General features: G+C 46.2%; 1 protein-coding gene across 1 annotated transcript in view; it reads left to right on the forward strand.

Moving 5' to 3' along the window:
- Positions 1-7,366: 7,366 nt before the first annotated feature.
- LOC140370962 (uncharacterized) overlaps positions 7,367-12,380 on the forward strand; it is a 35,678-nt gene continuing 30,664 nt past the window's right edge. Inside the window, exons 1-5 of the mRNA XM_072458242.1 lie at positions 7,367-7,490; positions 10,116-10,590; positions 10,847-10,964; positions 11,785-11,889; positions 12,242-12,342. Of these exons, the coding sequence (XP_072314343.1) occupies positions 7,367-7,490; positions 10,116-10,590; positions 10,847-10,964; positions 11,785-11,889; positions 12,242-12,342 (923 nt within the window). The remainder of the gene's footprint in view (positions 7,491-10,115; positions 10,591-10,846; positions 10,965-11,784; positions 11,890-12,241; positions 12,343-12,380) is intronic.

Genomic DNA, 12,380 nt, shown 5'->3' on the forward strand with positions numbered 1-12,380 from the left:
CAGTCACTTCTGCCACAGTCACTTCTGCCACAGTCACTAACCCTTCTGCCACAGTCACTTCTGCCACAGTCACTTCTGCCAGTCACTAACCCTTCTGCCACAGTCACTTCTGCCACAGTCACTTCTGCCAGTCACTAACCCTTCTGCCACAGTCACTTCTGCCACAGTCACTTCTGCCACAGTCACTTCTGCCACAGTCGCTCTGCCCTGAAGTAAAGGGTTAAACCTCTCGCCGTTTCACGTTCACCGGGTTTGAAATGAAAATTGGAAAAAAAGTGTAAAAAAGAAAGGAAAAAAATGCCACAAAAGAATCAATTTTCAACAAAAAAATAAAATAAATTGAAAGTAAAGTAAATAAAATGAAGTGAAAGTGAAAGTGGAGGTTTTGTGGCGTTGAGGGAAACACACAGAGTTTGAATGAGGATCTGGAGCAGATGAAGATGATGTTTCATATTTCTAGGATTGAACCGAGGCGACAGGTGTTTGTGGCAGGTGAACGGCGCCCCCTGCTGTCCGGGCGAGGCACTGCAGCCTGAGGCTCCTCTCAATTTACCTTTAACTAGAAACCAAAAAGTTGTTGTGCTGCTTTTAATGGCCTTTAGCGCCACCTGCTGGAGACGTACGTCTGATGACATCACAAAGTGGCTCGGAGCGTTTTCAGACTAAATGTTCAGGGTTAAAGGTCAAATACCACTTTAGTGAAAAAAAGAACTTTAATAAAATCATCTTAAATGTCACGTCATATTTTAATCCCAGAAAGTGATGAAATCAAAGCAGGTGAAATTTATAAAAGTTTATCATTTTATGAACTAAACCCAGATCTGAGTCTGGATCCTGGTCAGAGTCTGGACTTGGGGGTCAGACTTGGGGGTCAGACTTGGGGGTCAGACTTGGGGGTCAGACTTGGGGGTCAGACTTGGGGTCAGACTTGGGGTCAGACTTGGGGGTCAGACTTGGGGTCAGACTTGGGGTCAGACTTGGGGGTCAGACTTGGGGGTCAGACTTGGGGGTCAGACTTGGGGGTCTCTCTGGTCCTACATCAGGTCAACAGCCTCTGACCTCAGCGTCGTCACAGAGGTTCAATAAACAGATAAATGCTGTGTTTAAACTGGTTTTGATCTGAAATGTGTTTTATCCTTGAGCGTCCTGAAGAGGGCGATACGTGCTTTTATCTCCACACGTCTTGACCACTGCAATGCTCTGGACACTGAGCTGACCACGCCCACATCAAGTTAAAAATACACTTTTAGTCACTAACATTTAACCCGGCGTGAGAATTGTGTGCTCCTCTGACCCTCTTTATTATTGCTATATTTCATATTGTTTTTAATTAGTTTGTATTTGGTTTGTACATTTTTATCTATTTAAATGTTTACACATATTTTAATTTTGAGACTTTGTGTTGGTTAAAATTCACAGAATAAATAAAGTTGTGTTGGATTGATACAGAGCAGTTTAAAGAGTTTGAAAGAAATACTTTTACTGCAGTTTCACAATAAAGCCACAAGAGGGCAGTGCAGACTAACCGGAAATACTTCTGACTAATAAAACCAGGACTAAACCAGGTCTAAACCAGGACTAAACCAGGTCTAAAGCAGGTCTAAACCAGGTCTAAACCAGGTCTAAACCAGGTCTAAACCAGGACTAAACCAGAGCTAAAGCAGGTCTAAACCAGGTCTAAACCAGGTCTAAACCAGGACTAAACCAGGTCTAAACCAGGACTAAACCAGGTCTAAAGCAGGTCTAAACCAGGTCTAAACCAGGTCTAAACCAGGTCTAAACCAGGACTAAACCAGAGCTAAAGCAGGTCTAAACCAGGTCTAAACCAGGTCTAAACCAGGTCTAAACCAGGACTAAACCAGAGCTAAACCAGGTCTAAACCAGGTCTAAACCTGGTCTAAACCAGGACTAAACCAGGACTAAACCAGGTCTAAACCAGGACTAAACCAGGTCTAAACCAGGTCTAAACCAGGACTAAACCAGGTCCAAACCAGGACTAAACCAGGTCTAAACTAGGACTAAACCAGGTCTAAACCAGGACTAAACCAGGTCTAAAGCAGGACTAAACCAGGACTAAACCAGCAGGACTAAGCCAGGACTAAACCAGGACTAAACCAGGTCTAAAGCAGGACTAAACCAGGTCTAAACCAGGTCTAAAGCAGGACTAAACCAGGTCTAAACCAGGTCTAAACCAGGACTAAACCAGGTCTAAACCAGGACTAAAGCAGGTCCAACGTACCTGTAGCTATCTTGACGTGTCAGAGTTGAAGTGTCTCTCGTGTTCTTCTTCTCTGGTTTATAAATTGTCTCTTCTTCTGATTTTGAATATGGAAATATATCAAACTGTCGTCACCTCTTGCTTCCACAGAAGTTCTGTGGCTCTTTGTTTGTTCATTTACATTTGATTAAATATAGAACTCATTTGTTTATTTCCCGTTGAGCCCATGTTACACGAGTCATTAAAGTCACAGTGTGTAACTCTCCTGAAGCAGGGCTCACCAGCTGCTGGTTTCTATGGAGATGTTTTACCAAGTTACAGGTCAGATCTGTGGAGAGGCGACCCCGCTCACAGATAGAAGTGTTTAAAGCCACACAGAACACTCCATGCAAAGCAGCGTCATCTCCATGGAGACGAGCAGGTGGAAGAGGCCACACCCCAGAAAAGTGACACAGTGAAGCTTTAAGAGACTGAACTATTTATAGAAACTGTCTATGACCAAAACACTGACCTTTAGTACTTTTAAACTACATCTGTTCAACTTTAATAATGCTATTTAGTTAAATCATTACACTTAGTTTAATAATTATATAAAATGATAGACGTTATATTTTTATGTTTATTAGGCGTAATAAAACATTAGTTTATGTTTCCTAAATGTGAGAACAAATTCAGCCGGAAGAGAAAGGAAAACTCTTTATACACGACAAGGCAAGTTTATTTGTAGAACACATTTCATTCACAAGGAAATTCAAAGTGCTTCAAAAACAGGAAAAATGCATTAAAATCACAAAGAAATGACAGAAATCACAAAACAGTTTAAGAAATAAAAGAGAAGAGTCCAAAGAACCAGCTGGAACCAGCAGGAGGCCAGTCCATGTTTAGTCCTGACTCTGGCACCAGCAGGAGGCCGGTCCATGTTTAGTCCTGACTCTGGCACCAGCAGGAGACCGGTCCATGTTTAGTCCTGACTCTGGCACCAGCAGGAGGCCGGTCCATGTTTAGTCCTGACTCTGGCACCAGCAGGAGGCCGGTCCATGTTTAGTCCTGACTCTGGCACCAGCAGGAGGCCGGTCCATGTTTAGTCCTGACTCTGGCACCAGCAGGAGGCCGGTCCATGTTTAGTCCTGACTCTGGCACCAGCAGGAGGCCGGTCCATGTTTAGTCCTGACTCTGGCACCAGCAGGAGGCCGGTCCATGTTTAGTCCTGACTCTGGCACCAGCAGGAGGTCGGTCCATGTTTAGTCCTGACTCTGGCACCAGCAGGAGGCCGGTCCATGTTTAGTCCTGACTCTGGCACCAGCAGGAGGCCGGTCCATGTTTAGTCATGACTCTGGCACCAGCAGGAGGCCGGTCCATGTTTAGTCCTGACTCTGGCACCAGCAGGAGGCCGGTCCATGTTTAGTCCTGACTCTGGCACCAGCAGGAGGCCAGTCCATGTTTAGTCCTGACTCTGGCACCAGCAGGAGGCCGGTCCATGTTTAGTCCTGACTCTGGCACCAGCAGGAGGCCGGTCCATGTTTAGTCCTGACTCTGGCACCAGCAGGAGGCCGGTCCTTGTTTAGTCCTGAGTCTGGCACCAGCAGGAGGCCGGTCCATGTTTAGTCCTGACTCTGGCACCAGCAGGAGGCCGGTCCATGTTTAGTCCTGACTCTGGCACCAGCAGGAGGCCGGTCCATGTTTAGTCCTGACTCTGGCACCAGCAGGAGGCCGGTCCATGTTTAGTCCTGACTCTGGCACCAGCAGGAGGCCGGTCCATGTTTAGTCCTGACTCTGGCACCAGCAGGAGGTCGGTCCATGTTTAGTCCTGACTCTGGCACCAGCAGGAGGCCGGTCCATGTTTAGTCCTGACTCTGGCACCAGCAGGAGGCCGGTCCATGTTTAGTCCTGACTCTGGCACCAGCAGGAGGCCGGTCCATGTTTAGTCCTGACTCTGGCACCAGCAGGAGGCCGGTCCATGTTTAGTCCTGACTCTGGCACCAGCAGGAGGCCGGTCCATGTTTAGTCCTGACTCTGGCACCAGCAGGAGGCCGGTCCATGAGTCTGGCACCAGCAGGAGGCTGGTCCATGTTTAGTCCTGACTCTGGCACCAGCAGGAGGCCGGTCCATGTTTAGTCCTGACTCTGGCACCAGCAGGAGGCCGGTCCATGTTTAGTCCTGACTCTGGCACCAGCAGGAGGCCGGTCCATGTTTAGTCCTGACTCTGGCACCAGCAGGAGGCCGGTCCATGTTTCGTCCTGACTCTGGCACCAGCAGGAGGCCGGTCCATGTTTTGTCCTGACTCTGGCACCAGCAGGAGGCCGGTCCATGTTTAGTCCTGACTCTGGCACCAGCAGGAGGCCAGTCCATGTTTAGTCCTGACTCTGGCACCAGCAGGAGGCCGGTCCATGTTTTGTCCTGACTCTGGCACCAGCAGGAGGCCGGTCCATGTTTTGTCCTGACTCTGGCACCAGCAGGAGGCCGGTCCATGTTTTGTCCTGACTCTGGCACTAGCAGGAGTGAATCCACTGGTCCATATTCACCTGCCGTCAGTGAAACATAGATCTATATGTATATATATATATATATACATATATATATATATATGTTCAAATATCAAATAAAATAACGAACGAAACCCGTGATTTCAAGATGGTTCACGTCCTATCAATCGCGGCCATCTTGAGATCGTGAGTTCTGTTTTGGCGGCCATCTTGAGACCAAGGGTTCCGTTGTGGCGGCCATCTTGAGATCGTGGGTTCCGTTGTGGCGGCCATCTTGAGATCGTGGGTTCTGTTGTGGCGGCCATCTTGAGATTGCAGGTTCCGTTGTGGCGGCCATCTTGAGATCGCGGGTTCCGTTTTGGCGGCCATCTTGAGATCGTGGCTTCTGATGTGGCGGCCATCTTGAAAGTGCGAGTTCCGTTCTGGCGGCCATCTTTAAATCACCAGAACGGAACTCGCAATTTCAAGATGGCCGCCACATCAGAAGCCACGATCTCAAGATGGCCGCCAGAACGGAACCCGCGATTTCAAGATGGCCGCCAGTACCGAACCCGCGATTTCAAGATGGCCGCCAGAACGGAACCCGCGATCTCAAGATGGCCGCGATTGATAGGACGTGAAGCCACATAAAATGGCAGATTTATGGAACCCAATCGCAGCCAAACGTGATCAAGTTTAACAATTGGAGATTTCCTTCTGAAGCCTCTTGCTAACTTCAAATCCAAATCGTGGCAGCCATTTGCGGCTCACATTTCACTCCCTGTGGTCCGGCCGAGAGGACGGTGACGGCGCCGAGAGATCGACATCACTAAAAACCTCCGTCGATCGAAGCGAAACTTTCTCCAGTTTCAGTTTCGCTTTCGGTTCGGCGGAAACGTCCGGTCATATCGTAAACAGATGCGCAAATATGGGCGGAGCTGATGACGCGGTGAAAAGCTCATTTCCAAAGATGTCCGGAGTCCAAAAAAAACGTTCACCGACTTTTGCATCGGACAGTGGTTCAAATCAGGGCAACAAACCAATCGATTCAGCGCAACTAATCGATTATTGAGATAAAAGTCTGCAAATTTAATGAAATAGTCGTTATCGGGACTATAAACCGTGCCACGTGGGAGAGAAGACGTTTTATGACTCGTACAAAGCAGGAATTACTTCGAAAGGACAAAGGGCAAAATGTTTTGTCAAATCTCTGCGTTTTAGTGAAATGTGTCATTTAAACTGTCATTTGGACTTTACGGTTAGGAACAAGTAGAGAGGTCGATGTCAGGGGTTAGGTGTTAGGGGTCAGGGGTTAGGGGTCAGGGGTCAGGAGTTAAGGTTCAGGGGTTAGGTGTTAGGGGTTAGGTGTTAGGGGTCAGGGGTTAGGGGTCAGGGGTCAGGAGTTAAGGTTCAGGGGTTAGGTGTTAGGGGTCAGGGGTTAGGGGTCAGGGGTCAGGAGTTAAGGTTCAGGGGTTAGGTGTTAGGGTTTAGGGGTTAGGTGTTAGGGTTCAGGGGTTAGATGTTAGGGGTCAGGTGTTAGGTTTCATAGGATAGGTGTTAGGGGTTAGGTGATAGGGGTGAGGGGTTAGGGGTCAGGAGTTAGGGTTCAGGGGTTAGGTGTTAGGGTTCAGGGGTTAGGTGTTAGGGTTCAGGGGTTAGATGTTAGGGGTCAGGGTTCAGGTGTTAGGGGTCAGGTGTTAGGTATCATAGGATAGGTGTTAGGGGTTAGGTGATAGGGGTCAGGGGTTAGGGGTTAGGTGTTAGGGGTCAGGCTTCAGGGGTTAGGGGTCAGGAGTTTGGGTTCAGGGGTCAGGGTTCAGGGATTAGGTGTTAAGGGTCAGGTGTTAGGGTTCAGGGATGAGGAGTAAGAGGTCAGGTGTTAGCGGTTAGGGTTCGGGGGTTAGGTGTTAGGGGTCAGGTGTTAGGGTTCAGGGATGAGGTGTTAGGGGTAAGGGTTCAGGGATTAGGTCTTAGGGGTCAGGTGTTAGGGTGTTAGGGTTCAGGGATGAGGTGTAAGAGGTCAGGTGTTAGTGGTTAGGGTTCGGGGGTTAGGTGTTAGGGGTCAGGTGTTAGGGTTCAGGGATGAGGTGTTAGGGGTAAGGTGTTAGCGGTTAGGTGTTAGGGTTCAGGGGTTAGGTGTTAGGGTTCAGGGGTTAGGTGTTAGGGGTCAGGTGTTAGTGGTTAGGGTTCGGGGGTTAGGTGTTAGGGGTCAGGTGTTAGGGTTCAGGGATGAGGTGTTAGGGGTAAGGTGTTAGCGGTTAGGTGTTAGGGTTCAGGGGTTAGGTGTTAGGGTTCAGGGGTTAGGTGTTAGGGGTCAGGTGTTAGGGGTTAGGGTTCAGGTGTTAGGTGTTAGGTGTTAGGGGTCAGGTGTTAGGGTTCAGGGTTCAGGTGTTAGGTGTTAGGGGTCAGGGGTCAGGTCTATCATGCACGTGCAGGGGCCAAAGCAGCAGGACTGGGGAACAGAAGCACCTTTTTCAATGACAAATGATAAATGTCCCCTTTGACGTTCCTTGCGCTTCACGTTTGCACATTGCCCTGTCACTCCCAGTGACTCTCCCCTGGACGCTGCCGTGGCAACACTTTCGCTTTCTCCTCTCTCCTGTAAAACAAAACCTACCTCTGAGGGAAACTCCCGCCTCTCGTGTGATAAAAGGAGCCGACGACGCTCCGGTTGAACATTGGCGCGATGCACAAACGCTCTGGACTTCCTGCTGCTCCGGACTTCAAGATGACGAGTTTCATGTTCAGAAAGAAGAGCAAAGACAAAACTCCACCTATCGACGAGAACGACAACGAGGACGCGCCAGACAGTGAGTACAAGTATCACCAGTACTTTATGTCCAGACAGTGAGTACAAGTATCACCAGTACTTTATGTCCAGACAGTGAGTACAAGTAACACCAGTACTTTATGTCCAGACAGTGAGTACAAGTATCACCAGTACTTTATGTCCAGACAGTGAGTACAAGTATCACCAGTACTTTATGTCCAGACAGTGAGTACAAGTATCACCAGTACTTTATGTCCAGACAGTGAGTACAAGTATCACCAGTACTTTATGTCCAGACAGTGAGTACAAGTATCACCAGTACTTTATGTCCAGACAGTGAGTACAAGTATCACCAGTACTTTATGTCCAGACAGTGAGTACAAGTATCACCAGTACTTTATGTCCAGACAGTGAGTACAAGTATCACCAGTACTTTATGTCCAGACAGTGAGTACAAGTATCACCAGTACTTTATGTCCAGACAGTGAGTACAAGTAACACCAGTACTTTATGTCGAGACAGTGAGTACAAGTATCACCAGTACTTTATGTCGAGACAGTGAGTACAAGTATCACCAGTACTTTATGTCCAGACAGTGAGTACAAGTATCACCAGTACTTTATGTCCAGACAGTGAGTACAAGTATCACCAGTACTTTATGTCCAGACAGTGAGTACACGTAAGACCAGTACTTTATGTCGAGACAGTGAGTACAAGTATCACCAGTACTTTATGTCCAGACAGTGAGTACACGTATCACCAGTACTTTATGTCCAGACAGTGAGTACAAGTATCACCAGTACTTTATGTCCAGACAGTGAGTACAAGTATCACCAGTACTTTATGTCCAGACAGTGAGTACAAGTAACACCAGTACTTTATGTCCAGACAGTGAGTACACGTATCACCAGTACTTTATGTCCAGACAGTGAGTACACGTAAGACCAGTACTTTATGTCCAGACAGTGAGTACAAGTATCACCAGTACTTTATGTCGAGACAGTGAGTACAAGTATCACCAGTACTTTATGTCCAGACAGTGAGTACAAGTAACACCAGTACTTTATGTCCAGACAGTGAGTACACGTATCACCAGTACTTTATGTCCAGACAGTGAGTACACGTAAGACCAGTACTTTATGTCCAGACAGTGAGTACACGTATCACCAGTACTTTTGAGTACGTTTCTTATATTAGTTATGTGTTTCAAGTAAAATGTATTTAGTTTATTTAACCTTTATTCACAAAATTAAACTAATACATTGTGTTTGAATATCTTTCTTTTCCTCACGTCGTCGTTATTTGTCTTGTGTAAAATGTATTTATTTGTTTACACTGAAGTAGTTTGCTCAAATATTCCGTGTAGTATTTAGTGATTTACTTCCACAACGATGGAACATAAACCGCTTTGTAACTGAACCACTTGTGATTTCTGTGAGTGTAAGTGAACAAACCGGTTCTAAGGACTCTAAAGTATGCAAACATTCTTCTAAACATGGACTACAAACGAGGTACAATGAAGTAGGTAGTAAATGGTGAACTAATTATGTATCAGAGACGTTGTATTCTTTATTTATTGAACTGTAACATAAATAGATCGTCACACATTCAAAAAAATGTCGTTACAAAACCCCAACACTGATAAAAAAAACGCTTCATAGACAGATCCAATGGTTGTTTTGATGAACGTTAGCATTAGCGGTGAGCAACAGTTAGCCTAGCGTGCTGCTCAGAGCGTGACCTGACCTCACCTGGAGCTCGAGGGACTTTCCTGTCCTTTTTCACCTCTGAATGTGACGTTCGAGCCACCGTTTGTCTCTTAAATGTTCTTTTTGTCAAGATAAAGCTTTTGTCATTCAGTGGAAGAGAAACTGACACTTTTAACACTTTTGACTCAAACAAGAGGCGGTTTGTTTACATGAACCGGACTCTGATCGTGATCCGTTTCCTGAAGGAATCAGATTATTCAAACGTAAACAGTCACATCTGATGAGAGTAATCTGATTTCTCTCTGATTGTTCGCACCGGATGATGTAACGATGCAAAAAGAGCGAAGGCTAAAATGAAAGGAAAATGTTAAAGATTGAAAGAGTTATTTTAAAATCATTGTACGTTATTTTCTAAGTTCAATATCGACACATCAGATCTTGTAAAACACACTAAAAACACACCAAAAATCTGATCGAATTATTGGGTTATCTGACTATTGCAGTGATCTGATTTCAGTCTAAATGTAGCCATAGTCAAATATAAAGTATTTCCCAAGTAGAAGTAAAAGTATTGTCCCTGAGAAAAGCCCTGAGAGAAGTACAAAGGCGTGTGCCGTGCCTCTGCAGCTCTGAGCGTGACACTTGTGTTGCACGCTTCACTCTGAAGGGATTCCCCGTGTCTGAGCGATGAGGTCATAGGGAGCGTGGAGCTCTCTGATTGGACCAGGTTTGCCCAGCTTTGATTTCACCATAAACCTTTCGCAGAGGTTTTATTTACTGTAAGTCACGTGATCCGAGAGTATTTTTAGAAACATGAGTCAACTTGACTGTTTGGAGGTGGAATATTATTGACACTTTTAGAGATTTATTTACATCTTTGAAAACAGAACGCTTCGGTTTATGGGCCTCAGTCTCTCAATGAGGCCAAGACAGAAACCTTTGTTTTTCTGTTTCAGGACCGACTCTTTACTCAAACAATCCATCGATTCAGAACGTCATCAACTCGAAAACTGCAGCCCGGACCAAAGACCAGAGTCCAGTCCAGTCCAGTCCTCGGCCTTTGGACTGGGAGAGTCTGTGCGCCGCTCTAGAGGTTGATCCTGGTTTCTCAGTGGTCACATTTCGCTCTGGTCTGGACTTGGAAGAGGATCAGACTGAGGCTCTGATTCAGGAGTCTGTGCGAGTTCATCTCCCAGAGCCGCCCTCAGAGCTGAAGACAGAGCTGCAGCGCCACCTACAGGACGTGCAGAGCGCGGTGCTGCATGAACTGCTCAGAGTGAATCCTCTGTTTGAGCGCGATGGACTGATGAAAGCTCTGACACAGAACTACCACCGAGCTCTGTTCAGCCGCATGAAAGAACTACTGCAGCAAAGCAGCTCCAGCAAAGCCTGTTTCAGCCTGATCCACTGGAGCCTCACCAAGTACCTCAGGTACACAAGTACACAAGTACACACGTACACGAGTGCACAAGTACATCACTCCTCAGGTACACAAGTACATCACTCCTCAGGTAAACAAGTACATCACTCCTCAGGTAAACAAGTACATCACTCCTCAGGTACACAAGTACATCACTCCTCAGGTACACAAGTACATCACTCCTCAGGTAAACAAGTACATCACTCCTCAGGTACACAAGTATATATCTGGGCAGTGTAATAACTCCTCTGTGATGTTGTGTCTCAGTCAGGAGCTGTTCCTCCACCCGGACCTCCAGAGCTCAGACCTGATCCAGAACATGGACCTGGTTCTGTTCAGCGACTGGACTCGAGAGGCTCAGGACAAACTGCTGGAACTTGTAAAGGTACAAAAACCTCGGCTCCTCTGTGTTTGTGAAAAGAGACTAAGCAGAAACAAGACACACGACAGAAGAGTTTACAATGTTTACTGTCAACTGCACAAATCTGGCCCGCCGAACATTTCAAATTTACATATTTTTTTTAATCGATTCATAGAACCGTAGTTACATCCGTAACCGTTTTTATCGCTAAAACTACGCGTCCCACAATGCCGCCGGTGGCCGCCCCTCCCCCACGGGGCTCTGCTGCACTGCTGTGTGAGCTGCCCCTCCCCCACGGGGCTCTGCTGCACTGCTGTGTGAGCTGCCCCTCCCCCACGGGGCTCTGCTGCACTGCTGTGTGAGCTGTCGAGGGAGAAGTGCACTTTAAGCACTTTTGAGCAGAAGTTTAGTGGTGAGTCAGTTCAGGTGTACAGAGAACTACACAGACGTGGAGATGTTAGTTAGTACACTCAAATGTTTTTTTAGATCTTGAGAAGTTTATTTTGTTATAAAGTCAAATGTTTATCTCTGTGTAGAACTGTAGATCAACTCTGAAGTTGTAATGACATAAACTGAAGCACAGTATTGGTGAAATTACACTTGTTTTTCTAAATATATTTCAGTTTATGAGAACAAACGTTTTGTCATTTTTTTTATCGATCCAGTAATTGCTTCAAAACAGCGTACGCTTTATGAAGCTATTTATTTCTTATATTTTTAATAGTTTTATGTTTTACGTTATGTTTGGCCTGCGACCCAAATGAGTTTGACACCCCTGATCTATGTAGTCCACGGCGGGAGTTTTGAGTCCCAGATACAAAGTTCTAATGTCTCTGTGTTTTAGGCTGAAGTTTCATCTCAGCTGGATCAGATCCTGAGCTCTGAGAAACAGCACCTGCCCTGTGACTCTGAGGAGCAGTACATAAGCACCTATGTGTACGTGATCCAGGTACAACATCTCTCTGGAGTCATTATACTTCACAGATTAAACATTACTGAGTATGAGTATATACTGCAACAACAACCTAGTGCTACAACAACTTATATGTAAATATAAAACCCAAACATTTTAATGTTATTATTTATGTATTTTTTATTGTATGGTCATTGCTAACTAAAGAACAATAGAATAAGTGACACGTTTAACACAGGAATAAGCATTCAGATGAAATGAAAGGTCCTCTGTCCTTTACTGTTGCAGAAGAGGACAGATGTGTGCAGAGGTTCATAATGAGCTTGTACAAATACTACATCATCTATTGTCATATAAATATGATCCGTCCTCTGTCCCGTGTGTCCAGTGCATTGACGCTGCTCCGTCTGCAGCTCTGACCTGCAGCTCGTCTCTGTCTCTGAAGCTCTCTCAGCTCTGTCTAGAGCTGCTGCTCTCCTTCACTCACAGGTAAACACCACCAGACCAGACACACCACAAACTGTACC

Source organism: Eucyclogobius newberryi, unplaced genomic scaffold (assembly GCF_026437365.1).
Source record: "Eucyclogobius newberryi isolate DKJ021-1_F unplaced genomic scaffold, fEucNew1.0.hap1 SCAF_21, whole genome shotgun sequence".
NCBI lineage: Eukaryota > Metazoa > Chordata > Actinopteri > Gobiiformes > Gobiidae > Eucyclogobius > Eucyclogobius newberryi.